Source organism: Salvelinus fontinalis, chromosome 6 (genome assembly GCF_029448725.1).
Source record: "Salvelinus fontinalis isolate EN_2023a chromosome 6, ASM2944872v1, whole genome shotgun sequence".
NCBI lineage: Eukaryota > Metazoa > Chordata > Actinopteri > Salmoniformes > Salmonidae > Salvelinus > Salvelinus fontinalis.
Window position 1 is genome coordinate 80958429 of NC_074670.1, and position 27556 is coordinate 80985984.

General features: G+C 44.7%; 1 protein-coding gene across 1 annotated transcript; it reads left to right on the forward strand.

The window, feature by feature from the left end:
* LOC129858675 (endothelin receptor type B-like) lies at window positions 1-26775 on the forward strand. Its single transcript, XM_055927972.1, has 7 exons — window positions 1-60; window positions 4510-4622; window positions 4716-4920; window positions 7035-7184; window positions 19237-19370; window positions 19462-19570; window positions 21799-26775. The coding sequence occupies exons 1-7, from the start codon at window positions 1-3 to the stop codon at window positions 21934-21936; spliced, it is 909 nt and encodes a 302-aa protein (XP_055783947.1). The 3' UTR covers window positions 21937-26775.
* Window positions 26776-27556: the final 781 nt, after the last annotated feature.

The following is a 27556-nucleotide window of genomic DNA, read 5'->3' on the forward strand; positions in this document are numbered from 1 at the left end:
ATGGACGCACAGAACCTTCTGGAGCAGACGGAGTTAAGGAAGAGAAAGCAGCGAGATCAGGCGATGGCGTTTTCCTCCTTCTATGGGGATGAGATCTGTCAGTCATTGCCACCTGAACAAATTAAAGCGCTCTGGCCCAGCTGAGTAAGTGGCCATGAATTAAAGGATTATTCCACCAACTCCATGGGCCTTTTCTACACACAGAGTGGACTGTAAATTGAGTCAAAACCAGGGCGTCTATATTACACTAACGACCTGTCAGAGTTCATCAGTCCGGTTAGAGCCACGTCTTAATAACAGCTGACAGGTGACCTGTAGGACAGGGAGGATCCTCTAACAGAGATATGATGATGTTGGCTGGATCCCCTGACATAACAGGAGAGGAATGAGAGAGGAGACTTGGACTGACCCTCATAGAGAGACAGAGTCCTGGACTGACCCTCATATAGAGACAGAGACCTGGACTGACCCTCATATAGAGACAGAGTCCTGGACTGACCCTCATATAGAGACAGAGTCCTGGACTGACCCTTATATAGAGACAGAGTCCTGGACTGACCCTCATATAGAGACAGAGTCCTGGACTGACCCTCATATAGAGACAGAATCCTGGACCCTCATATAGAGACAGAGACCTGGACTGACCCTCATATAGAGACAGAGACCTGGACTGACCCTCATATAGAGACAGAGTCCTGGACTGACCCTCATATAGAGACAGAGTCCTGGACTGACCCTCATATAGAGACAGAGTCCTGGACTGACCCTCATATAGAGACAGAGACCTGGACTGACCCTCATATAGAGACAGAGACCTGGACTGACCCTCATATAGAGACAGAGTCCTGGACTGACCCTCATATAGAGACAGAGACCTGGACTGACCCTCATATAGAGACAGAGACAGAGTCCTGGACTGACCCTCATATAGAGACAGAGTCCTGGACTGACCCTCATATAGAGACAGAGACCTGGACTGACCCTCATATAGAGACAGAGACCTGGACTGACCCTCATATAGAGACAGAGACAGAGTCCTGGACTGACCCTCATATAGAGACAGAGACCTGGACTGACCCTCATATAGAGACAGAGTCCTGGACTGACCCTCATATAGAGACAGAGACCTGGACTGACCCTCATATAGAGACAGAGACCTGGACTGACCCTCATATAGAGACAGAGACCTGGACTGACCCTCATATAGAGACAGAGTCCTGGACTGACCCTCATATAGAGACAGAGTCCTGGACCCTCATATAGAGACAGAGACCTGGACTGACCCTCATATAGAGACAGAGACCTGGACTGACCCTCATATAGAGACAGAGTCCTGGACTGACCCTCATATAGAGACAGAGACCTGGACTGACCCTCATATAGAGACAGAGACAGAGACCTGGACTGACCCTCATATAGAGACAGAGACAGAGACCTGGACTGACCCTCATATAGAGACAGAGACCTGGACTGACCCTCATATAGAGACAGAGACCTGGACTGACCCTCATATAGAGACAGAGTCCTGGACTGACCCTCATATAGAGACAGAGTCCTGGACTGACCCTCATATAGAGACAGAGTCCTGGACTGACCCTCATATAGAGACAGAGACCTGGACTGACCCTCATATAGAGACAGAGACCTGGACCCTCATATAGAGACAGAGACCTGGACTGACCCTCATATAGAGACAGAGACCTGGACCCTCATATAGAGACAGAGACCTGGACTGACCCTCATATAGAGACAGAGTCCTGGACCCTCATATAGAGACAGAGACCTGGACTGACCCTCATATAGAGACAGAGACCTGGACTGACCCTCATATAGAGACAGAGACAGAGACCTGGACTGACCCTCATATAGAGACAGAGACCTGGACTGACCCTTATATAGAGACAGAGTCCTGGACTGACCCTCATATAGAGACAGAGTCCTGGACTGACCCTCATATAGAGACAGAGACCTGGACTGACCCTCATATAGAGACAGAGTCCTGGACCCTCATATAGAGACAGAGTCCTGGACTGACCCTCATATAGAGACAGAGTCCTGGACTGACCCTCATATAGAGACAGAGTCCTGGACTGACCCTCATATAGAGACAGAGACCTGGACTGACCCTCATATAGAGACAGAGACCTGGACTGACCCTCATATAGAGACAGAGACCTGGACTGACCCTCATATAGAGACAGAGTTCTGGACTGACCCTCATATAGAGACAGAGACCTGGACTGACCCTCATATAGAGACAGAGTCCTGGACTGACCCTCATATAGAGACAGAGACCTGGACTGACCCTCATATAGAGACAGAGACCTGGACTGACCCTCATATAGAGACAGAGACCTGGACTGACCCTTATATAGAGACAGAGTCCTGGACTGACCCTCATATAGAGACAGAGTCCTGGACTGACCCTCATATAGAGACAGAGACCTGGACTGACCCTCATATAGAGACAGAGACAGAGACCTGGACTGACCCTCATATAGAGACAGAGTCCTGGACTGACCCTCATATAGAGACAGAGTCCTGGACTGACCCTCATATAGAGACAGAGACCTGGACTGACCCTCATATAGAGACAGAGACAGAGACCTGGACTGACCCTCATATAGAGACAGAGACCTGGACTGACCCTCATATAGAGACAGAGACCTGGACTGACCCTCATATAGAGACAGAGACCTGGACTGACCCTCATATAGAGACAGAGTCCTGGACTGACCCTCATATAGAGACAGAGACCTGGACTGACCCTCATATAGAGACAGAGACAGAGACCTGGACTGACCCTCATATAGAGACAGAGACCTGGACTGACCCTCATATAGAGACAGAGACCTGGACTGACCCTCATATAGAGACAGAGACCTGGACTGACCCTCATATAGAGACAGAGTCCTGGACTGACCCTCATATAGAGACAGAGTCCTGGACTGACCCTCATATAGAGACAGAGACCTGGACTGACCCTCATATAGAGACAGAGACCTGGACTGACCCTCATATAGAGACAGAGTCCTGGACTGACCCTCATATAGAGACAGAGACCTGGACTGACCCTCATATAGAGACAGAGACCTGGACTGACCCTTATATAGAGACAGAGTCCTGGACTGACCCTCATATAGAGACAGAGTCCTGGACTGACCCTCATATAGAGACAGAGTCCTGGACTGACCCTCATATAGAGACAGAGACAGAGACCTGGACTGACCCTCATATAGAGACAGAGACCTGGACTGACCCTCATATAGAGACAGAGACCTGGACTGACCCTCATATAGAGACAGAGTCCTGGACCCTCATATAGAGACAGAGACCTGGACTGACCCTCATATAGAGACAGAGTCCTGGACTGACCCTCATATAGAGACAGAGACCTGGACTGACCCTCATATAGAGACAGAGACCTGGACTGACCCTCATATAGAGACAGAGTCCTGGACTGACCCTCATATAGAGGCAGAGTCCTGGACTGACCCTCATATAGAGACAGAGTCCTGGACTGACCCTCATATAGAGACAGAGACCTGGACTGACCCTCATATAGAGACAGAGTCCTGGACTGACCCTCATATAGAGACAGAGACCTGGACTGACCCTCATATAGAGACAGAGACCTGGACTGACCCTCATATAGAGACAGAGACCTGGACTGACCCTTATATAGAGACAGAGTCCTGGACTGACCCTCATATAGAGACAGAGTCCTGGACTGACCCTCATATAGAGACAGAGACAGAGTCCTGGACTGACCCTCATATAGAGACAGAGACCTGGACTGACCCTCATATAGAGACAGAGTCCTGGACTGACCCTCATATAGAGACAGAGACCTGGACTGACCCTCATATAGAGACAGAGACAGAGACCTGGACTGACCCTCATATAGAGACAGAGTCCTGGACTGACCCTCATATAGAGACAGAGACCTGGACTGACCCTCATATAGAGACAGAGACCTGGACTGACCCTCATATAGAGACAGAGACGGAGGGAAATTAAAATGTCAAAAATAAGCTGCTAACTGATCTCTTCCCTTTCTCTTTCTTCTCCTCTCCTCTCACATGCTCTCTGCTCCTTTTCTCTCCATTTCCTATCCATTTCCTCTCCTCCCCTCCTCTCTCTCCTATCCTCCCCTCCTTCTCTCTCTCCTCTCCTCCCTTCCTTCTCTCTCTCCTATCCTCCCCTCCTTCTCTCTCTCCTCTCCTCCTCTCTCTCCTCTCCTCCTTCTCTCTCTTCTCTCCTCCCTTCCTTCTCTCTCTCCTCCCCTCCTTCTCTCTCTCCTCCTTCTCTCTCTCCTCTCCTCCCCTCCCCCCCTTCTCTCTCTCCTCTCCTCCTCTCTCTCCTCTCCTCCTTCTCTCTCTTCTCTCTCTCCTCTCCTCCCCTCCCCTCCTTCTCTCTCTCTCTCCTCTCCTCCCTCTCTTGCGCCTCTCCTCTCCCCCCCTCCTTCTCTCTCTCCTCTCCTCCCTCTCTTGCTCCTCTCCTCTCTAGCTGATAGCAGAAGACTGGCCGTTTGGGGTTCATGTTTGCAAGTTGATACCGTTTATCCAGAAGGCTTCAGTAGGAATCACTGTCCTCAGCCTGTGTGCCCTGAGCATCGACAGGTCAGTAGCAAACACGCACAAATGGATGACCGCACATTCACACACATACGGACAGTAAGTGGAGAAAATGTCTCTGTGTGTGTGTGTGTCTAGGTACCATGCGGTGACGTCGTGGAGTAGGGTGAAGAGGATAGGGATCCCTCTGTGGAAGGCTATGCAGGTCACATTCATATGGCTGGTAGCTGTCCTGCTGGCTGTTCCGGAGGCTGTGGCCTTTGACATGATGGAGCTGCCTTACAGAGGCAGCAAGCTGCGAGTCTGTCTGTTACACCCCCAGCAGAACACTGCTTTTATGAAGGTACACACAAACACATTGTATCTTGACAGCCAGACACTTGATTAACACCCCCTCCCTTATATATATATGTTGTACCATGACATTATCCCGATATATCACCCTGTTGTAACATGACATTACCCCGATATATCACCCTGTTGTAACATGACATTACCGTGATATATCACCCTGTTGTAACATAACATTACCCTGATATATCACCCTGTTGTAACATAACCCCGATATATCACCCTGTTGTAACATAACATTACCCCGATATATCACCCTGTTGTACTATAACATTACCCCTATATATCACCCTGTTGTAACATGACATTACCCCGATATATCACCCTGTTGTAACATGACATTACCCCGATATATCACCCTGTTGTAACATAACATTACCCCAATATATCACCCTGTTGTACCATGACATTACCCCGATATATCACCCTGTTGTAACATGACATTACCCCGATATATCACCCTGTTGTAACATAACATTACCCCGATATATCACCCTGTTGTAACATGACATTACCCCAATATATCACCCTGTTGTAATATGACATTACCCCGATATATTACCCTGTTGTAACATGACATTACCCCGATATATCACCATGTTGTAACATAACATTACCCCAATATATCGCCCTGTTGTACCATGACATTACCCCGATATATCACCCTGTTGTAACATGACATTACCCCGATATATCACCCTGTTGTAACATGACATTACCCCGATATATCACCCTGTTGTAACATAACATTACCCCGATATATCACCCTGTTGTAACATGACATTACCCCAATATATCACCCTGTTGTAATATGACATTACCCCGATATATCACCCTGTTGTAACATGACATTACCCCGATATATCACCATGTTGTAACATAACATTACCCCAATATATCGCCCTGTTGTACCATGACATTACCCCGATATATCACCCTGTTGTAACATGACATTACCCCGATATATCACCCTGTTGTAACATGACATTACCCCGATATATCACCCTGTTGTAACATGACATTACCCCAATATATCACCCTGTTGTAACATGACATTACCCCGATATATCACCCTGTTGTAACATGACATTACCCCGATATATCGACCTGTTGTAACATTACCCTGATATATCACCCTGTTGTAACATTACCCCGATATATCACCCTGTTGTAACATGACATTACCCCAATATATCACCCTGTTGTAACATGACATTACCCCGATATATCACCCTGTTGTAACATGACATTACCCCATTATATCACCCTGTTGTAACATGACATTACCCCGATATATCACCCTGTTGTAACATGACATTACCCCGATATATCGACCTGTTGTAACATTACCCTGATATATCACCCTGTTGTAACATTACCCCGATATATCACCCTGTTGTAACATTACCCCGATATATCACCCTGTTGTAACATTACCCCAATATATCACCCTGTTGTACCATGACATTACCCCGATATATCACCCTGTTGTACCATGACATTACCCCGATATATCACCCTGTTCTACCATGACATTACCCCGATATATCACCCTGTTCTACCATGACATTACCCCGATATATCACCCTGTTGTAACATGACATTACCCCGATATATCACCCTGTTGGAACATTACCCCGATATATCACCCTGTTGTAACATGACATTACCCCGATATATCACCCTGTTGTACCATGAGATTACCCCGATATATCACCCTGTTGTAACATGACATTACCCCGATATATCACCCTGTTCTACCATGAGATTACCCCGATATATCACCCTGTTGTAACATAACATTACCCCGATATATCACCCTGTTGTAAAATGACATTCCCCCGATATATCACCCTGTTGTAACATGACATTACCCCAATATATCACCCTGTTGTAACATGACATTACCCCGATATATCACCCTGTTGTACCATGACATTACCCCGATATATCACCCTGTTGTAACATGACATTACCCCGATATATCACCCTGTTGTACTATAACATTACCCCGATATATCACCCTGTTGTAACATGACATTACCCCAATATATGACTGCTAAAAGCAGCAGACTTGTGACAGTGTTGTAACCATGGTGTTGTCAGTTCTACCAGGATGTGAAGGACTGGTGGTTGCTAGGGTTCTATTTCTGTCTTCCTCTGGCCTGCACCGGCGTCTTCTACACCCTGATGACCTGGGGGATGTTGAGCAGGAAGAAGGGCATGAGGATCGCTCTCAACGACCACATGAAACAGGTCTGTCTGACCTTCTGTATAACCTGTCTGGCTATATAACCCATGTTTCTGTCTGTCTGTGTGTTTAACCTGTCTGTCTGTCTGTCCTTCTGTATAACCCAGGTCTGCCTGTCTGACCTGTCTGTCTGTCCTTCTGTATAACCCAGGTCTGTCTGTCTGTCTGACCTGTCTATCTGGCTGTCCTTCTGTATAACCCAGATCTGTCTGGCTGTCTGTCCTTCTGTATAACCTGACTGGCTATATAACCCATGTTTCTGTCTGTCTGTGTGTTTAACCTGTCCGTCTGTCTGTCTGACCTGTCTGTCTATCTGGCTGTCTGTCCTTCTGTATAACCTGTCTGGCTATATAACCCATGTTTCTGTCTGTCTGTGTGTTTAACCTGTCCCTCTGACCTGTCTGTCTATCTGGCTGTCTGTCCTTCTGTTTAACCTGTCCGTCTGTGTGTTTAACCTGTCTGTCTGTGTGTTTAACCTGTCTGTCTGTCTGTTTAACCTGTCTGTCTGTGTGTTTAACCTGTCTGTCTGTCTGTTTAACCTGTCCGTCTGTGTGTTTAACCTGTCTGTCTGTGTGTTTAACCTGTCTGTCTGTCTGTTTAACCTGTCCGTCTGTCTGTTTAACCTGTCTGTCTGTGTGTTTAACCTGTCTGTCTGTCTGTTTAACCTGTCCGTCTGTCTGTTTAACCTGTCCGTCTGTCTGTTTAACCTGTCTGTCTGTGTGTTTAACCTGTCTGTCTGTGTGTTTAACCTGTCTGTCTGTCTGTTTAACCTGTCCGTCTGTCTGTTTAACCTGTCTGTCTGTCTGTTTAACCTGTCCGTCTGTGTGTTTAACCTGTCTGTCTGTGTGTTTAACCTGTCTGTCTGTCTGTTTAACCTGTCCGTCTGTCTGTTTAACCTGTCCGTCTGTCTGTTTAACCTGTCTGTCTGTCTGTTTAACCTGTCCGTCTGTGTGTTTAACCTGTCCTTCAGCCTGTATTTCAACCAGCATCAGATTCCTTAACGCAGATGGACTATTAAACCCCACCCCAGTATTCATCTATATGTCAGTTTGAAGTATGTCCTGTCATACAGATAACATATATAAAAGTATGTGGACGCCCCTTCAAAAGAGTGGATATGGCAAATTTCAGCCATAGCCGTTGATGACTGATGTATAAAATGGAGCACACAAGCCATGCAATCTCCATAGACAAACATTGACAATGTTGATTTTTAACGTGGCACCGTCATAGGATGCCACCTCTCTAACAAGTCAGTTTGTCAAACGTCTGCCCTGCTAGAGCTGGTCAACTGTTAGTGCTGTTATTGTGAAGTGGAAGCATCTAGGAGGAATAACAGCTCAGCCCCTTATCTCATATCTATATATTATATTCTATTCTATTCTACTGTAGTCAATGCCACTTATCTCATATCTATCTATTCTATTCTACTGTATTCTACTGTAGTCAATGCCACTCCGACATCGCTCGTCCTAATATTTGTATATTTCTTAATTCCATTGTTCTACATTTAGATTTGTGTGTATTGTTGTGAATTGTTAGATACTACTACACTGTTGGAGCTAGGAACACAAGCATTTCACTACACCCGCAATAACATCTGCTAAATATGTGTATGTGACCAATACGATTTGATTTGAAGTGGTAGGCCACACGCGCTCAGAGAATGGGGCCGCCGATTGCTGAAGTGTGCAGCTTGTAAAAATCCTCTGTCCTCGGTTGCAACACTCACTACCGAGTTCCAAATTGCCTCTGGAAACAACGTCAGCACAAGAACTGTTAGTCGGGAGCTTCGTGAAATGGGTTTCCATGGCCGAGCAGCCGCATACAAGCCTAAGATCACTATGCACAATGCCAAGCGTCGGCTGGAGTGGTGTTGAAGCTCGCGGCCATTGGACTCTGGAGCAGTGGAATCACGTTCTCTGGAATGATGAATCACGCTTCACCATCTGGCAGTTTGAAGGACGAATCTGGGTTTGGCGGATTCCACGAGAACGCTACCTGTCCCAATGCATAGTGCCAACTGTAAAGTTTGGTGGAGGAAGACTGGTCTGGGGTTATTTTTCATGGTTCGGGCACTTTAGTTCCAGTGAAGGGAAATCTTAATGCTACAGAATACAATGACATTCTAGACGATTCTATGCTTCCAACTTTGTGGCAACAGTTTGGGGAAGGCTCTTTCCTGTTTCAGCAGGAAACCCTTCCCGGAATAGTGGAGGCTGTATGTATTGTCCATAATTCAAGTGTTGTATGTCCTGTGATATGTGTTGTCTATTATTTTATTTTATTTTTTATTTCACCTTTATTTAACCAGGTAGGCCAGTTGAGAACAAGTTCTCATTTACAACTGCGACCTGGCCAAGATAAAGCAAAGCAGTTCGACACATACAACAACACAGTTACACATGGAATAAACCAACATACAGTCAATAATACAGTAGAAAAAGAAAAATCTATATACAGTGAGTGCAAATGAGGTAAGATAAGGGAGGTAAGGCAATAAATAGGCCATGGTGGTGAAGTAATTACAATATAGCAATTAAACACTGGAATGGTAGAATGTGCAGAAGACGAATGTGCAAGTGGAGATACTGGGGTGCAAAGGAGCAACATAAATAAATAAATACAGTATGGGGATGAGGTAGTTGGATGGGCTATTTACAGATGGGCTATGTACAGGTGCAGTGATCTGTGAGCTGCTCTGACAGCTAGTGCTAAAAGCTAGTGAGGGAGATAAGTCTCCAGCTTCAGTGATTTTTGCAGTTCGTTCTAGTCATTGGCAGCAGAGAACTGGAAGGAAAGGCAGCCAAAGTAGGAGTTGGGTTTGGGAATGACCAGTGAGATATACCTGCTGGAGCGCGTGCTACAGGTGGGTGCTGCTATGGTGACCAGTGAGCTGAGATAAGGCGGGGCTTTACCTAGCAGAGACTTGTAGATGACCTGGAGCCAGTGGGTTTGGAGAGGAGAGTGAAGCGAGGGCCAGCCAACGAGAGCGTACAGGTCGCAGTGGTGGGTAGTATATGGGGCTTTGGTGACAAAACGGATGGCACTGTGACAGACTGCATCCAATTTGTTGAGTAGAGTGTTGGAGGATATTTTGTAAATTACATCGCCAAAGTCGAGGATCGGTAGGATGGTCAGTTTTACGAGGGTATGTTTGGCAGCATGAGTGAAGGAGGCTTTGTTGCGATATAGGAAGCCGATTCTAGATTTAATTTGGGATTTGAGATGCTTAATTATGGATCAAATCCCGTTAACGGAATAGATTTGACAACATCCGGTGAAATTGCAGAGCGCGAAATTCAAATTACAGAAATAGTCATATTTAACTTTCATGAAAATACAAGTGTCATACATCAAAATAAAGCTTAACTTTTTGTTAATCCAGCCGCTGTGTCAGATTTCAAAAAGGCTTTACGGCAAAAGCAAACCATGCGATTATCTGAGGACAGCGCCCCGCTACAAAGTATTAAAAACATTTTTCAACCAGGCAGGTGTGCCTCGAAAGTCAGAAATAGCGATAAAATAAATGCCTTACCTTTGAAGATCTTCTTCTGTTGGCACTCCAAAAGGTCCCAGTTACATCACAAATGGTCCTTTTGTTCGATAATGTCCTTCTTATTATCCATAAAAACTCAGTTTAGCTGGCGCGCTTCATTCAATAATCTACCGGTTTCCCTCCTTCAAAATGCATAGAAAATGAATCCCAAACGTTACCAATAAACTTCTCCAAACAAGTAAAACAATGTTTATAATCAAACCTCAGGTACCCTAATACGTAAATAAACGATACAATTTAAGACGGAGAATCGTCTTTACCGGAGATAAACAACAAAGAACGCGCTCTCATCCACGCGCATGAACAGCCAAAATGGGAGCCACTTACAAAAACTACAACTTCTAGCTCATTTTTCCAAAAACAAGCCGGAAACTTTTTCTAAAGACTGTTGACATCTATTGAACTGCAATCTGGGAGATTATCGCCTCATAATAAACATAACAGCCATTGGAAACAGTGGTAGGCCCCCTAGCCCAAAGAGGTTAATGTGAGTCTGGAAGGAGAGTTTACAGTCTAGCCAGACACCTAGGTATTTGTAGTTGTCAACATATTCTAAGTCAGAGCCGTCCAGAGTAGTGATGCTGGACGGGCGAGCAGGTGCTGGTAGCGATCGGTTGAAGAGCATGCATTTATTTTACTAGCGTTTAAAAGCAGTTGGAGGCCACGGAAGGAGAGTTGTATGGCATTGAAGCTCGTCTGGAGGTTAGTTAACACAGTGTCCAAGGAAGGGCCAGAAGTATACAGAATGGTGTTGTCTGCATAGAGGTGGATCAGAGAATCACCAGCAACGAGAGTGACATCATTGATGTATACAGAGAAGAGAGTCGGCCTGAGAATTATTTTTATCTTGGGAATCAAACAAGTTTTGGTCATCCTTCTTGCCTCTCGGCCGGAGTTCCATGGCTCTTTGGGAAGGTAAGTACTTGACAGTTTATCAGACGATTTTAGAATATTGTTTTAACTTTGTTATTTAGGTAATAATAGGATAACTTTGAAGAGCTCGGTTTGTCAACGTCTGCTCAGCTCCGCGGCATCACGTGCTCCCCAAGTTGCTGGGGTTTGATGGCACAAGCGGGGAGCCCAGCCAACAACGAGTTGCAATAGTCCAGACAGGAGATGACTGGTGCCTGGATTAGGACCTGCGCCGCTTCCTGTGTGAGGTAGCATCGTACTCTACGGATGCTGTAGATCTTGAACCCTTCAGGAGCGGGTATTTGATGTTTTCAGAGAACGACAGGGTGTTGTCCAGGGTCACGCCAAGGTTCTTTGCATTCTATGAGAGCGGCACTATGGAGGAGAGTTCTTTGAGCGTGTATGCCTTCCCCGGGAGGAAGAGCAGCTCCACCTTGTTGAGCTTGAGCTTGAGGTAGTGGGACAGTGCGTGTCATAGAATGTGGAAAGGGTGGAGTGTGGGGTCGCAGAGACAGAATCAGGAGACAGAAGGGAGAAGTATTTAACAGAAGGGAGAGCTGATAAGATAGAAAAGGAGAGAGTATTGGTAGAGAGAGAGAGAGAGAGAGAGAGAGAGAGAGAGAGAGAGAGAGCGAGAGAGAAACAGAGAGAGAGAGAGAGCGAGAGAGAAACAGAGAGAGAGAGAGAGAGAGAGAGAGAGAGAGAGAGAGAGAGAGAGAGAGAGAGAGAGAGAGAGAGAGAGAGAGAGAGAGAGAGAGAGAGAGAGAGAGAGAGAGAGAGAGAGAGACAGAGAGAGAGAGAGAGAGACAGAGAGAGAGAGAGAAAGAGAGAGAGAGAAGATTGCGATGGTGCGTGACCATCTGGGTAGGGGCTGAGTGGGTAGGGGCTGAGTGGGTAGGGGCTGAGTGGGTAGGGGCTGAGTGGGTAGGGGCTGAGTGGTTAGGTTTGGAGGAAAGGGAGACAGAAAATGAAAGAAAGTAGTGATCAGAGACCTGTTGCAGGGGTGTTGCAGTGAGGTTAGTAGGTGAGCAGCTTCTAGTAAAGATGAGGTCAAGCGTATTGCCTACCTTGTGAGTTGGAGGGGATTGGGAAAGGGTAAAGTCAAAAGAGGCAAGGGGGATAAAGAGTTGGAAATAAATAAATTGATGGCAGACGTCGGGAGTTTGAAGTTGCCAAGTACGAAGAGCGGTGAGCCATCATCAGGAAATGAGCTTATAAAGATGTCAAGCTCATTGAGGAACTCTCCAAGGTGTCCAGCTCATTGAGGAACTCTCCAAGGTGTCCAGCTCATTGAGGAACTCTCCAAGGTGTCCAGCTCATTGAGGAACTCTCCAAGGTGTCCAGCTCATTGAGGAACTCTCCAAGGTGTCCAGCTCATTGAGGAACTCTCCAAGGTGTCCAGCTCATTGAGGAACTCTCCAAGGTGTCCAGCTCATTGAGGAACTCTCCAAGGTGTCCAGCTCATTGAGGAACTCTCCAAGGTGTCCAGCTCATTGAGGAACTCTCCAAGGTGTCCAGCTCATTGAGGAACTCTCCAAGGTGTCCAGCTCATTGAGGAACTCTCCAAGGTGTCCAGCTCATTGAGGAACTCTCCAAGGTGTCCAGCTCATTGAGGAACTCTCCAAGGTGTCCAGCTCATTGAGGAACTCTCCAAGGTGTCCAGCTCATTGAGGAACTTTCCAAGGTGTCCAGCTCATTGAGGAACTCTCCAAGGTGTCCAGCTCATTGAGGAACTCTCCAAGGTGTCCAGCTCATTGAGGAACCCTCCAAGGTGTCCAGCTCATTGAGGAACTCTCCAAGGTGTCCAGCTCATTGAGGAACTCTCCAAGGTGTCCAGCTCATTGAGGAACTCTCCAAGGTGTCCAGCTCATTGAGGAACTCTCCAAGGTGTCCAGCTCATTGAGGAACTCTCCAAGGTGTCCAGCTCATTGAGGAACTCTCCAAGGTGTCCAGCTCATTGAGGAACTCTCCAAGGTGTCCAGCTCATTGAGGAACTCTCCAAGGTGTCCAGCTCATTGAGGAACTCTCCAAGGTGTCCAGCTCATTGAGGAACTCTCCAAGGTGTCCAGCTCATTGAGGAACTCTCCAAGGTGTCCAGCTCATTGAGGAACTCTCCAAGGTGTCCAGCTGAAAATGTAATTTGCAGTTTTTCTAGTAAGAACACTCCAACTGTGAAAATCTCACTTTCACATGTGGAATTGAAGATTCATGTGGAGTTGAAATAATGTTATTTCCCTCACATGTGGATTTGAAATAATGTTATTTTCCTCACATGTGGAGTTGAAATAATGTTATTTTCCTCACATGTGGAATTGAAATAATATTATTTTCCTCACATGTGAAAAGATGATGTTAACATGTTGCAGTAGCAGTGTAGCAGGGATTTACGGCACATTTGTGGAACAGTGGACGGAATTTTTGGTGGGCAGGTTAATGGATCACGTTCAATTGGCAACATAGTTCTGCTCTATGAAGGTCACTGCCTGAGGGGCAATCTTTATTAGTGACATCCATTTTTGGAATGATAAATTATTGATATGTACCTATTGATTCTTGAAGAATATAACTTAAAAATGTCTCATGGGCTTAGTTCTACTGTTGTACCCCATCAGAAACCAAAATATTAGTTTTAAAACATTGGTTTTACTCCAACGTTTATAAACAAAAGCAAATGTAAACACATGTATATAGCCTCAACATATGGTTAAACCTATAGTGTTGATATCACGGTCAGTCCTTGCATCCATACCTGTGTCTTTGAATCTGAGAGTGGTTGTACTTCACCAGGCCCATCCTGTTAGAAATCTGGTTGGATAACGTGACAGGCTTTTTTAGTGAAACTGTGGCAGAGTAAACACTGTTCATGTTTCAATTAAAGATTGACGCTTTAACTTCTACTTCATCACAATCCCGGATCCGGGAGCACCCCCATCAGTAAAAAAACTGACTAGCATAGCCTAGCATAGCGTCACAAGTAAATACTAGCATCTAAATATCATTAAATCACAAGTCCAAGACACCAGATGAAAGATACACATCTTGTGAATCCAGCCATCATTTCTGATTTTTAAAATGTTTTACAGGGAAGACACAATATGTATTTCTATTAGCTAACCACGATAGCAAGACACAACTTTTTTTTTCCACCATTTTTTTCCTGCATAGGTAGCTATCGACCAAATAAAGATATAAATAGTCACTAACCAAGAAACAACTTCATCAGATGACAGTCTGATAACATATTTATTATATAGCATATGTTTTGTTAGACAAATGTGCATATTTCAGGTATAAATCATAGTTTTACATTGCAGCCACCATCACAACTCTCACCAAAGCAACTAGAATAACTACAGAGACCAACGTGAATTACCTAAATACTCATCATAAAACATTTCTGAAAAATACACAGCGTACAGCAAATGAAAGACAAAGATCTTGTGAATCCAGTCAATATTTCAGATTTTTTAAGTGTTTTACAGCGAAAACACAATATAGCATTGTATTAGCTTACTACAATAGCCAACCACACAACAGCATTCAAGCCAACAATAGCGATAACGAATAAACCAGCAAAAGATATTAATTTTTTCACTAACCTTCTCAAACTTCTTCAGATGACAGTCCTATAACATCATATTACACAATACATATAGAGTTTGTTTGAAAATGTGCATATTTAGCGGCACAAATCGTGGTTATACAATGAGAATAGTAGCCAAGCTGCCAACAATATGTCGGGAGAAATCTTGGGAGAGGCACCTAATCTAATCAGTAACTAATCATAAACTTGACTAAAAAATACAGGTTGGACAGCAAATGAAAGATACATTAGTTCTTAAGGCAACCGCTGTGTTAGATTTTTAAAATTAACGTTACTACGACATACAGCGTGCATTAAACCGAGACCGCACCGAAATGAATGGCGGAACAGTAGTTCTACATTTTTCAACAGAACAACGAATTAATATCATAAATACTTCTTACTTTTTGATGAGCTCCCATCAGAATCTTGGGCAAGTTGTCCTTTGTCCAGAGGAATCGTTGTTCGGTTGTAGATTGTCGCCTTCAACTTTGGAATTAGCAGTAAACATTAGCCATGTGGCGAAGACGTGTCCAACTCACCATAACGCAGCACAAATAAAATACAGAAAATCGCAATATACTGATATAAACTGATATAACTCGGTTTAAAATAACAACATTATGATGTCTTTAACACCTATATCGAATAAAATCAGAGCCGGATATATCTAAGGCCTATAACGGGAGCTTTCCAGAACGCCATCCTGAGGTCTGTCTTGCGTCATGGCGAAAGATGAAAAGACTGGACCCCACGTTCCCAGCCCATTTACATGGCCTCAGATCTGCCTATCAACTCCATTCCAATTCTCACTATTTGCTGACATCTAGGGGAAGGCGTATGTAGTGCATCTCGACCAATAGAAGACATGCAAATTAATAAACTGACCCCAGAACAGCCTGCCTTATTTCAGATTACTCACTTCCTCACAGGAAAATTGCTCCAACTTGAGTTCTGTTTTACTCACAAATAGAATTAAAACGGTTTTAGAAACTAGAGAGTGTTTTCTATTCAATAGTAATAATAATATGCATATTGTACGAGCAAGAATTGAGTACGAGGCAGTTTAATTTGGGAACGAACTTTTTACAAAGTGAAAACAGCGCCCCCTATTGAGAAAAGGTTTTACACACCTTTAACATAGTAATAGCGTTATTATATGGTGCAGTTGTCTAGTGAGGGAGTTTCTGTTTGTACCACACTGTAAAGCAAAACTGCTGAAGTCGAGAACAAAATTCTGAGTATTGCAAACAAAAATAATAATATTGAAACCAAAATATTGCAAGGAAATAATTTTGAAATGTGAGAACAATTTTATTTTATTTTATTTTATAATAATGCGATTAAATAAAACACCTTGTCATGCACTGACCGTAGAGAGTGTTTAATTTATTATCTATTTTGGGTTGGTCAGGGTGTGATTTGGGTGGGCATTCTATGTTCTATGATTTTCTATTTCTAGGTGTTTGGCCTGGTGTGGTTCTCAATCAGAGGCAGCTGTCTATCGTTGTCTCTGATTGAGAACCATACTTAGGTAGCCTTTTTCCCACCTGTCTTTGTGGGAAGTTGTTTTCTGTCTTTGTGTCTGCACCAGACAGAACTGTTTCGTGTTGTTCTATTTTTGTTATTTTGTCTCAGTGTTCAGTTTTATTAAATAATAAACACTTACCACGCGGCGTTTTGGTCCGATGATTCATCTCCTTCTCATTCCGACGACACCGTTACAGAACTACCCACCACAAACGGACCAAGCAGCGTTGTAACGAGGAGCAGAGGGGTTCAGGACTCCTGTACTTGGGAGGAGATATTGGACGGACAGGGACACTGGAGACAGGCTGGGGAATAGCGCCGTCCGAAGAAGGAACTAGAGGCAGCTAAAGCTGAGAGGCGGCGTTATGAGGCAAGGCAGCACAGCAGGCACGAGAGGTAGCCCCAAAAAATGTTTTGGGGGAGGCACACAGGGAGATTGGCGGAGTCAGGCGATAGACCTGAGCCAACTCCCCGTGCTTACCGGAAGCAGCGTGGTACTGGTCAGGCACCGTGTGCGGTGAAGCGCATGGTGTCTCCAGTGCGCGCTCATAGCCCGGAGCGCTATATGCCAGCCCCTCGCAAGTGACATGCGAGAGTGGGCATCCAGCCAGGGCAGATTGTGCCAGCTCAGCGCGTTTGGTCTCCGGTGCACGGTTTCGGCCCAGGGAATCCTGCGCCGGTTCTGCGTACTGTGTCTCCGGGGCGCTGGGAGGGTGCTGTTCGTCCTATGCCTGTGCTCCGCCCCTGTCCCGGGCGAAGGTGGGCATTGAGCCTAATGGAGAGGTGCGAGCGGTAAGCACCAGATCTCCAGTGCTCCCCCACAGCCCGGTTCGACCTGTGCTTGCACTCTGGAGGGGCCGGGCTAAAGTGGGCATTCAGCCTGGAGGAGTGGTGCCAAGGCTGCGAACCAGAGCTTCAGTGCTCCCCCACAGCCCGGTTTATCCGGTGCCTCCTCTACGCACCAGACCTCCTGTAGGTCTCCCCAGCCTGGTGGGCCCTGTGGCAGCCCCACGCACTAGGCTGTCTCTGCGTCTCCTCCCTCCAGAGTCGCCCTCCAGCCCTGAGCTGCCAGTGTCGCCCTCCAGCCCGGAGCTGCCAGAGTCGCCCTCCAGCCCGGGGTCCGCTGCGAGGGTCACCCGTCCGGGGTCGGCGGAGAGGGTCCCCGCTCGAGAGGCGCCACCTAAGTGGGCCAAGCCTGAGGTGGAGCGGGGTCCACGTCCCGCACCAGTGCCGCCACCGCGGTGAAATGCCCACCCAGACTCTCCCCTATAGGTTCAGGTTTTGCGGCCGGAGTCCTTAGAGGGACAGAGGGACCAACCTCTTTAGTTGTGTTACTTTCCTGCAGTTTCCCCTATCTTTAGTTGTTACTTTCCTGCAGTGTCCCATATCTTTAGTTGTTACTTTCCTGCAGTTTCCCCTATCTTTAGTTGTGTTACTTTCCTGCAGTGTCCCATATCTTTAGTTGTTACTTTCCTGCAGTTTCCCCTATCTTTAGTTGTGTTACTTTCCTCTGCAGTTTCCCCTATCTTTAGTTGTTACTTTCCTGCAGTTTCCCCTATCTTTAGTTGTTACTTTCCTGCAGTTTCCCCTATCTTTAGTTGTGTTACTTTCCTGCAGTTTCCCCTATCTTTAGTTGTTACTTTCCTCTGCAGTTTTCCCCTATCTTTAGTTGTTACTTTCCTGCAGTTTTCCCCTATCTTTAGTTGTTACTTTCGTGCAGTTTCCCCTATCTTTAGTTGTGTTTCTTTCCTGCGGTTTCCCCTATCTTTAGTTGTGTTACTTTCCTGCAGTTTCCCCTATCTTCAGTTGTTACTTTCCTGCAGTTTCCCCTATCTTTAGTTGTTACTTTCGTGCAGTTTCCCCTATCTTTAGTTGTGTTTCTTTCCTGCGGTTTCCCCTATCTTTAGTTGTGTTTCTTTCCTGCAGTTTCCCCTATCTTTAGTTGTTACTCAGCCTTTGCTTTGGCTTCCTTTTCTCCAGTTGTAAGTCTTGGCACATTCATTCCAGCAACGTAGCACCCTGCATCCCACTGCTGGTTTGTCTCTGAAGCTGAAGCAGGTTCGGTCCTGGTCGGTCCTGGTTGGTCCTGGTCGGTCCTGGTTGGTCCCTGGATGGGAGACCAGATATAGCTGGAAGTGGTAAAAAATAAACACGTGGGAAAAAATCACGTGGGGACTCATGTAAAATAATAAAAAATAGAGATGATTCACATGAAATTTCACAGGATTTTTTTTATGTGTTTATTTTGCAACGGCGGGGCCTCTGAGTTTGAATTCTTTCTAACAGCATGTGGTGGTGTGTGTGTGTGTGTACAGTATATAACAGCAGCTCAGAGGGAGCCTTCTTCACATGACCTTTTCACATAAAGACGTTAAAAATAAACTCAGCAATCTCTGCTGTCATCAACTATATGAACTATGATAACCTATGTGATATACTGTGTAAAAGCCTAACCCTGTATGTGTCTGTGTAGCGTCGCGAAGTGGCTAAGACAGTCTTCTGCTTGGTGGTGATCTTTGCTCTGTGCTGGCTACCGCTCCACCTCAGCCGCATACTGAAGAAAACCATCTACGATCAGAACGACCCCAACCGCTGTGAACTACTCAGGTACACACACACCACGCCCGATGGTCCATTGTTCTGTGGTTCCTGACTTCCTGTTGATGTGATGCTGACCCCTGACCTATAACCCCTGTAGTTTCCTGCTAGTGATGGATTATATCGGTATCAACATGGCGTCTCTCAACTCCTGTATCAACCCTGTCGCTCTCTACTTCGTCAGCCAGAAGTTCAAAAACTGTTTCAAGGTGAGAGGATGCGTGAGAGAGAGAGAAATAAGGGGTGAAAGAGAGAGAGAGAGAGACAGAGAGAGAAAGAGAGAGAGAGAGAGAGAGAGAGAAATAAGGGGTGAAAGAGAGACAGAGAGACAGAGAGAGAAAGAGAGAGAGAGAGAGAGAAAGAGAAATAAGGGGTGAAAGAGAGAACAAGAGAGAGAGAGAGAGAAGGGGTGAAAGAGAGCGAGAGAGAGAGAGAGAGAGAGAGAGAGGCAGAAGGGGTGAAAGAGAGAGCAAGAGCGAGAGAGAGAGAAGGGGTGAAAGAGAAAGAGAGAGAGAGAGAGAAGGGGTGAAAGAGAGAGCAAGAGTGAGAGAGAGAGAGAGAGAGAGAGAGAGAGAGAGAGAGAGAGAAGGGGTGAAAGAGAGAGCGAGAGAGAGAGAGAGTAAGAGGGGTAAGAGGGTACACAGCTATTTTATCATACAGCTGTCTGTGGTAAGCAGAAGTGGAAAACGAAAACCTCTACTTCATCTGCAGCTGTCATGAACCCTCTATTTAATCTGCAGCTGTCATGAACCCTCTATTTAATCTGCAGCTGTCATGAACCCTCTAACTCTATTTAATCTGCAGCTGTCATGAACCCTCTATTTAATCTGCAGCTGTCATGAACCCTCTACCTCTATTTAATCTGCAGCTGTCATGAACCCTCTATTTAATCTGCAGCTGTCATGAACCCTCTATTTAATCTGCAGCTGTCATGAACCCTCTATTTAATCTGCAGCTGTCATGAACCCTCTATTTAATCTGCAGCTGTCATGAACCCTCTACCTCTATTTAATCTGCAGCTGTCATGAACCCTCTACCTCTATTTAATCTGCAGCTGTCATGAACCCTCTACCTCTATTTAATCTGCAGCTGTCATGAACCCTCTATTTAATCTGCAGCTGTCATGAACCCTCTATTTAATCTGCAGCTGTCATGAACCCTCTATTTAATCTGCAGCTGTCATGAACCCTCTATTTAATCTGCAGCTGTCATGAACCCTCTACCTCTATTTAATCTGCAGCTGTCATGAACCTTCTACCTCTATTTAATCTGCAGCTGTCATGAACCCTCTACCTCTATTTAATCTGCAGCTGTCATGAACCCTCTACCTCTATTTAATCTGCAGCTGTCATGAACCCTCTATTTAATCTGCAGCTGTCATGAACCTTCTACCTCTATTTAATCTGCAGCTGTCATGAACCCTCTATTTAATCTGCAGCTGTCATTAACCCTCTACCTCTATTTAATCTGCAGCTGTCATTAACCCTCTACCTCTATTTAATCTGCAGCTGTCATGAACCCTCTACCTCTATTTAATCTGCAGCTGTCATGAACCCTCTACCTCTATTTAATCTGCAGCTGTCATGAACCCTCTATTTAATCTGCAGCTGTCATGAACCCTCTATTTAATCTGCAGCTGTCATGAACCCTCTACCTCTATTTAATCTGCAGCTGTCATGAACCCTCTACCTCCATTTCATGAAAGAGATAAAGGGATTGCAATGTACCAAAGTTCAGATAGATTGAATGCTTTAGTTTCTAACTCGTATGTCTGTGTCTGTAGTCGTGTCTGTGCTGCTGGTGTACGAGTTTCTAACTGGTATGTCTGTGTCTGTAGTCGCGTCTGTGCTGCTGGTGTACGAGTTTCTAACTGGTATGTCTGTGTGTGTGTCTGTAGTCGCGTCTGTGCTGCTGGTGTACGAGTTTCTAACTGGTATGTCTGTGTGTGTGTCTGTAGTCGCGTCTGTGCTGCTGGTGTACGAGTTTCTAACTCGTATGTCTGTGTGTGTGTCTGTAGTCGTGTCTGTGCTGCTGGTGTACGAGTTTCTAACTCGTATGTCTGTGTGTGTGTCTGTAGTCGTGTCTGTGCTGCTGGTGTACGAGTTTCTAACTCGTATTTCTGTGTGTGTGTCTGTAGTCGTGTCTGTGCTGCTGGTGTACGAGTTTCTAACTCATATGTCTGTGTGTGTGTCTGTAGTCGTGTCTGTGCTGCTGGTGTACGAGTTTCTAACTCATATGTCTGTGTGTGTGTCTGTAGTCGTGTCTGTGCTGCTGGTGTACGAGTTTCTAACTCATATGTCTGTGTGTGTGTCTGTAGTCGTGTCTGTGCTGCTGGTGTACGAGTTTCTAACTGGTATGTCTGTGTGTGTGTCTGTAGTCGTGTCTGTGCTGCTGGTGTACGAGTTTCTAACTGGTATGTCTGTGTGTGTGTCTGTAGTCGTGTCTGTGCTGCTGGTGTACGAGGAGCAGGAATGTGCTTCCAGAGAGAGACGGTGTCCGCTGGAAGGGAAGCTGTCATGGCAACGAACTCGACAGAACAAGCTCTCGTTCCAGTCAGAAATACACCTCCACCTAAACAAACACTCACACACAGGTACATTCCTGCATGAAGACACACTCGCCCTTCCTTCTTGTCCAGTCCAGCTAAACCCAACCTAACCCCAGTTTAACTTCACCCAGCCCCATCCCCTCTCCTTCTAAACCCAACCTAACCCCAGTTTAACTTCACCCAGCCCCATCCCCTCTCCTTCTAAACCCAACCTAACCCCAGTTTAACTTCACCCAGCCCCATCCCCTCTCCTTCTAAACCCAACCTAACCCCAGTTTAACTTCACCCAGCCCCATCCCCTCTCCTTCTAAACCCAACCTAACCCCAGTTTAACTTCACCCAGCCCCATCCCCTCTCCTTCTAAACCCAACCCAACATACCCCCAGCCCCATCCCCTCTCCTTCTAAACCCAACATACCCCCAGCCCCATCCCCTCTCCTTCTAAACCCAACATACCCCCAGCCCCATCCCCTCTCCTTCTAAACCCAACATACCCCCAGCCCCATCCCCTCTCCTTCTAAACCCAACATAACCCCAGCCCCATCCCCTCTCCTTCTAAACCCAACATACCCCCAGCCCCATCCCCTCTCCTTCTAAACCCAACATACCCCCAGCCCCATCCCCTCTCCTTCTAAACCCAACATACCCCCAGCCCCATCCCCTCTCCTTCTAAACCCAACATAACCCCAGCCCCATCCCCTCTCCTTCTAAACCCAACATACCCAACATACCCCCAGCCCCATCCCCTCTCCTTCTAAACCCAACATACCCCCAGCCCCATCCCCTCTCCTTCTAAACCCAACATACCCCCAGCCCCATCCCCTCTCCTTCTAAACCCAACATAACCCCAGCCCCATCCCCTCTCCTTCTAAACCCAACATACCCCCAGCCCCATCCCCTCTCCTTCTAAACCCAACATACCCCCAGCCCCATCCCCTCTCCTTCTAAACCCAACATAACCCCAGCCCCATCCCCTCTCCCTTGGCCCCATTCCCAGTCACATGTTCTTACTGGGACTGACGGGTCGACAATGCTGTGACATCACTGTGTAGCACTGAAACAGACAGCCTGCATCGGACGAAAACAAACCAATGACCCAAGCTAAGCTAGCCCTAATACTTACCATGGAGGGAAACAAAGATATCCCTAATACTTACCATGGAGGGAAGCAAGGATATCCCTAATACTTACCATGGAGGGAAGCAAAGATATCCCTAATACTTACCATGGAGGGAAGCAAAGATATCCCTAATACTTACCATGGAGGGAAGCAAAGATATCCCTAATACTTACCATGGAGGGAAGCAAAGATATCCCTAATACTTACCATGGAGGGAAGCAAAGATATCCCTAATAATTACCATGGAGGGAAGCAAAGATATCCCTAATAATTACCATGGAGGGAAGCAAAGATATCCCTAATACTTACCATGGAGGGAAGCAAAGATATCCCTAATACTTACCATGGAGTCAATCAAAGATATCCCTAATACTTACCATGGAGGGAAGCAAAGATATCCCTAATACTTACCATGGAGTGAAGCAAAGCTATGCCTAATACTTACCATGGAGGGAAGCAAAGCTATCCCTAATACTTACCATGGAGGGAAGCAAAGCTATCCCTAATACTTACCATGGAGGGAAGCAAAGCTATCCCTAATACTTACCATGGAGTGAAGCAAAGATATCCCTAATACTTACCATGGAGGGAAGCAAAGCTATCCCTAATACTTACCATATAGTGAAGCAAAGCTATCCCTAATACTTACCATGGAGTGAAGCAAAGCAATCCCTAATACTTACCATGGAGTGAAGCAAAGCTATCCCTTATACTTACCATGGAGGGAAGCAAAGTTATCCCTAATACTTACCATGGAGTGAAGCAAAGCAATCCCTAATACTTACCATGGAGTGAAGCAAAGCTATCCCTAATACTTACCATGGAGGGAAGCAAAGCTATCCCTAATACTTACCATGGAGTGAAGCAAAGCAATCCCTAATACTTACCATGGAGTGAAGCAAAGCTATCCCTAATACTTACCATGGAGGGAAGCAAAGCTATCCCTAATACTTACCATGGAGGGAATCAAAGCTATCCCTAATACTTACCATGGAGGGAAGCAAAGCTATCCCTAATACTTACCATGGAGTGAAGCAAAGCTATCCCTAATACGTACCATAGAGTGAAGCAAAGAAATCCCTAATACTTACCATGGAGGGAAGCAAGGATATCCCTAATACTTACCATGGAGGGAAGCAAAGATATCCCTAATACTTACCATGGAGGGAAGCAAAGATATCCCTAATACTTACCATGGAGGGAAGCAAAGATATCCCTAATACTTACCATGGAGGGAAGCAAAGATATCCCTAATACTTACCATGGAGGGAAGCAAAGATATCCCTAATACTTACCATGGAGGGAAGCAAAGATATCCCTAATAATTACCATGGAGGGAAGCAAAGATATCCCTAATACTTACCATGGAGGGAAGCAAAGATATCCCTAATACTTACCATGGAGTGAATCAAAGATATCCCTAATACTTACCATGGAGGGAAGCAAAGCTATGCCTAATACTTACCATGGAGTGAAGCAAAACTATCCCTAATACTTACCATGGAGGGAAGCAAAGCTATCCCTAATACTTACCATGGAGGGAAGCAAAGCTATCCCTAATACTTACCATGGAGGGAAGCAAAGCTATCCCTAATACTTACCATGGAGGGAAGCAAAGCTATCCCTAATACTTACCATGGAGGGAAGCAAAGCTATGCCTAATACTTACCATGGAGTGAAGCAAAGATATCCCTAATACTTACCATGGAGGGGAGCAAAGCTATCCCTAATACGTACCATAGAGTGAAGCAAAGCTATCCTTAATACTTATCATGGATTGAAGCAAAGCAAAGCTATCCTTAATACTTACCATGGAGGGAAGCAAAGCTATCCCTAATACTTATCATGGATTGAAGCAAAGCAAAGCTATCCTTAATACTTACCATGGAGGGAAGCAAAGCTATCCCTAATACTTATCATGGATTGAAGCAAAGCAAAGCTATCCTTAATACTTATCATGGAGTGAAGCAAAGCAAAGCTATCCCTAATACTTACCATAGAGTGAAGCAAAGCAAAGCTATCCCTAATACTTACCATAGAGTGAAGCAAAGCAAAGCTATCCCTAATACTTACCATAGAGTGAAGCAAAGCAAAGCTATCCCTAATACTTACCATAGAGTGAAGCAAAGCAAAGCTTTCCCTAATACTTACCATAGAGTGAAGCAAAGCATAGCTATCCCTAATACTTACCATAGAGTGAAGCAAAGCAAAGCTATCCCTAATACTTACCATAGAGTGAAGCAAAGCAAAGCTATCCCTAATACTTACCATAGAGTGAAGCAAAGCAAAGCTTTCCCTAATACTTACCATAGAGTGAAGCAAAGCAAAGCTATCCCTAATACTTACCATAGAGTGAAGCAAAGCAAAGCTATCCCTAATACTTACCATGGAGTGAATCAAAGATATCCCTAATACTTACCATGGAGGGAAGCAAAGCTATCCCTAATACTTACCATGGAGGGAAGCAAAGCTATCCCTAATACTTACCATGGAGTGAAGCAAAGCTATCCTTAATACTTACCATAGAGTGAAGCAAAGCAAAGCTATCCCTAATACTTACCATAGAGTGAAGCAAAACAAAGCTTTCCCTAATACTTACCATAGAGTGAAGCAAAGCAAAGCTTTCCCTAATACTTACCATAGAGTGAAGCAAAGCAAAGCTTTCCCTAATAATTACCATAGAGTGAAGCAAAGCAAAGCTATCCCTAATACTTACCATACTGACATCTGAATTAGATGTTGAGTTACACATGATGACCAGACCAGACAAAAGCTACTGTTTCTCACAGTAGCAGACAAGGTTTATCTCAATACTGGCATCAGACAGAGAGGGGCTTAATGTCTGCAGGGCTGCATCATCATGTGATACACAGCACAGAGCCAGGAGAGGACAGAGATGAATGGCACATTAGAGTCATGCGGTCGGATCGACGTCACAAAGACCGTTAACAAGCGACAGGTGAATCCCTGTAATACTGTTATGATCATGTTAAGATCTGTGTATGTTGTTGTTTCTTAGTCTGCTTACAGCTAGTAGTACTCTGTAGAAATCACTATGTAGAAAGCCTTACCTGAGGTTGCAAAGTTCCCGGAACTTTCTCAAAATTACCAGGTTTCCCCGAAGTCCTGGTTGGTGGATTCTGGATTTCCTGTGTTTACCTATTCTCTTCTAATTCTGGATTTCCTGTGTAGGCCTATTCTCTCCTGATTCTGGGAATCTTCCAACCGGAATTTCTGGAAAACCTGGGAATTTTGGGAAAGTTAGCGTCATTTTGCAACCCTAATATAGACACCATTATGTATAAAGCCTCCAACTTTGTCTAAAGATTGCCTGAGTGCCTTCAGATGTATTTTTATAAGAAAATATCTTTTTGTAAGACATTTATTCAAACTGTCCAAATTATTACCATTTTATCTTTACAAAATACTGTATTATATGTTGTGATTATCTTCAAATATATTTTACTTTACCAATGTGTTTTCCTTTTATGTAAAATAGAACTATTGCTGGAGTTTTTCATATTAAAAAAGCTTTTCCATTGTACCTATGCAGCAATAAATACTATTTTATCACAGTCTGGTTTCAAACTCTCTGGATCTCGATATGGTTACAGTCAACCCTCAGAATAATATAACTCTGGATGCAATAAGATTATAGTTAACCCAAGTCAGAATAATATAACTTTGGATGCAATAAGATTATAGTTAACCCAAGTCAGAATAATATAACTTTGGATCCAGTAAGATTATAGTTAACCCAAGTCAGAATAATATAACTTTGGATCCAGTAAGATTATAGTTAACCCAAGTCAGAATAATATAATTTTGGATCCAGTAAGATTATAGTTAACCCAAGTCAGAATAATATAACTCTGGATCCAGTAAGATTATAGTTAACCCAAGTCAGAATAATATAACTCTGGATCCAGTAAGATTATAGTTAACCCAAGTCAGAATAATATAACTCTGGATCCAATAAGATTATAGTTAACCCAAGTCAGAATAATATAACTCTGGATCCAGTAAGATTATAGTTAACCCAAGTCAGAATAATATAACTCTGGATCCAGTAAGATTATAGTTAACCCAAGTCAGAATAATATAACTCTGGATCCAGTAAGATTATAGTTAACCCAAGTCAGAATAATATAACTCTGGATCCAATAAGATTATAGTTAACCCAAGTCAGAATAATATAACTCTGGATCCAATAAGATTATAGTTAACCCAAGTCAGAATAATATAACCCTGGATCCAGTAAGATTATAGTTAACCCAAGTCAGAATAATATAACTCTGGATCCAGTAAGATTATAGTTAACCCAAGTCAGAATAATATAACTTTGGATCCAGTAAGATTATAGTTAACCCAAGTCAGAATAATATAACTCTGGATCCAGTAAGATTATAGTTAACCCAAGTCAGAATAATCAGTCTGGCCATGTCTGAAATCTGGCTTGCCTACTTCTTACTTTAAATCAAATCAAATTGTATTGGTCACATACACATGTTTATCAGATGTTATTGG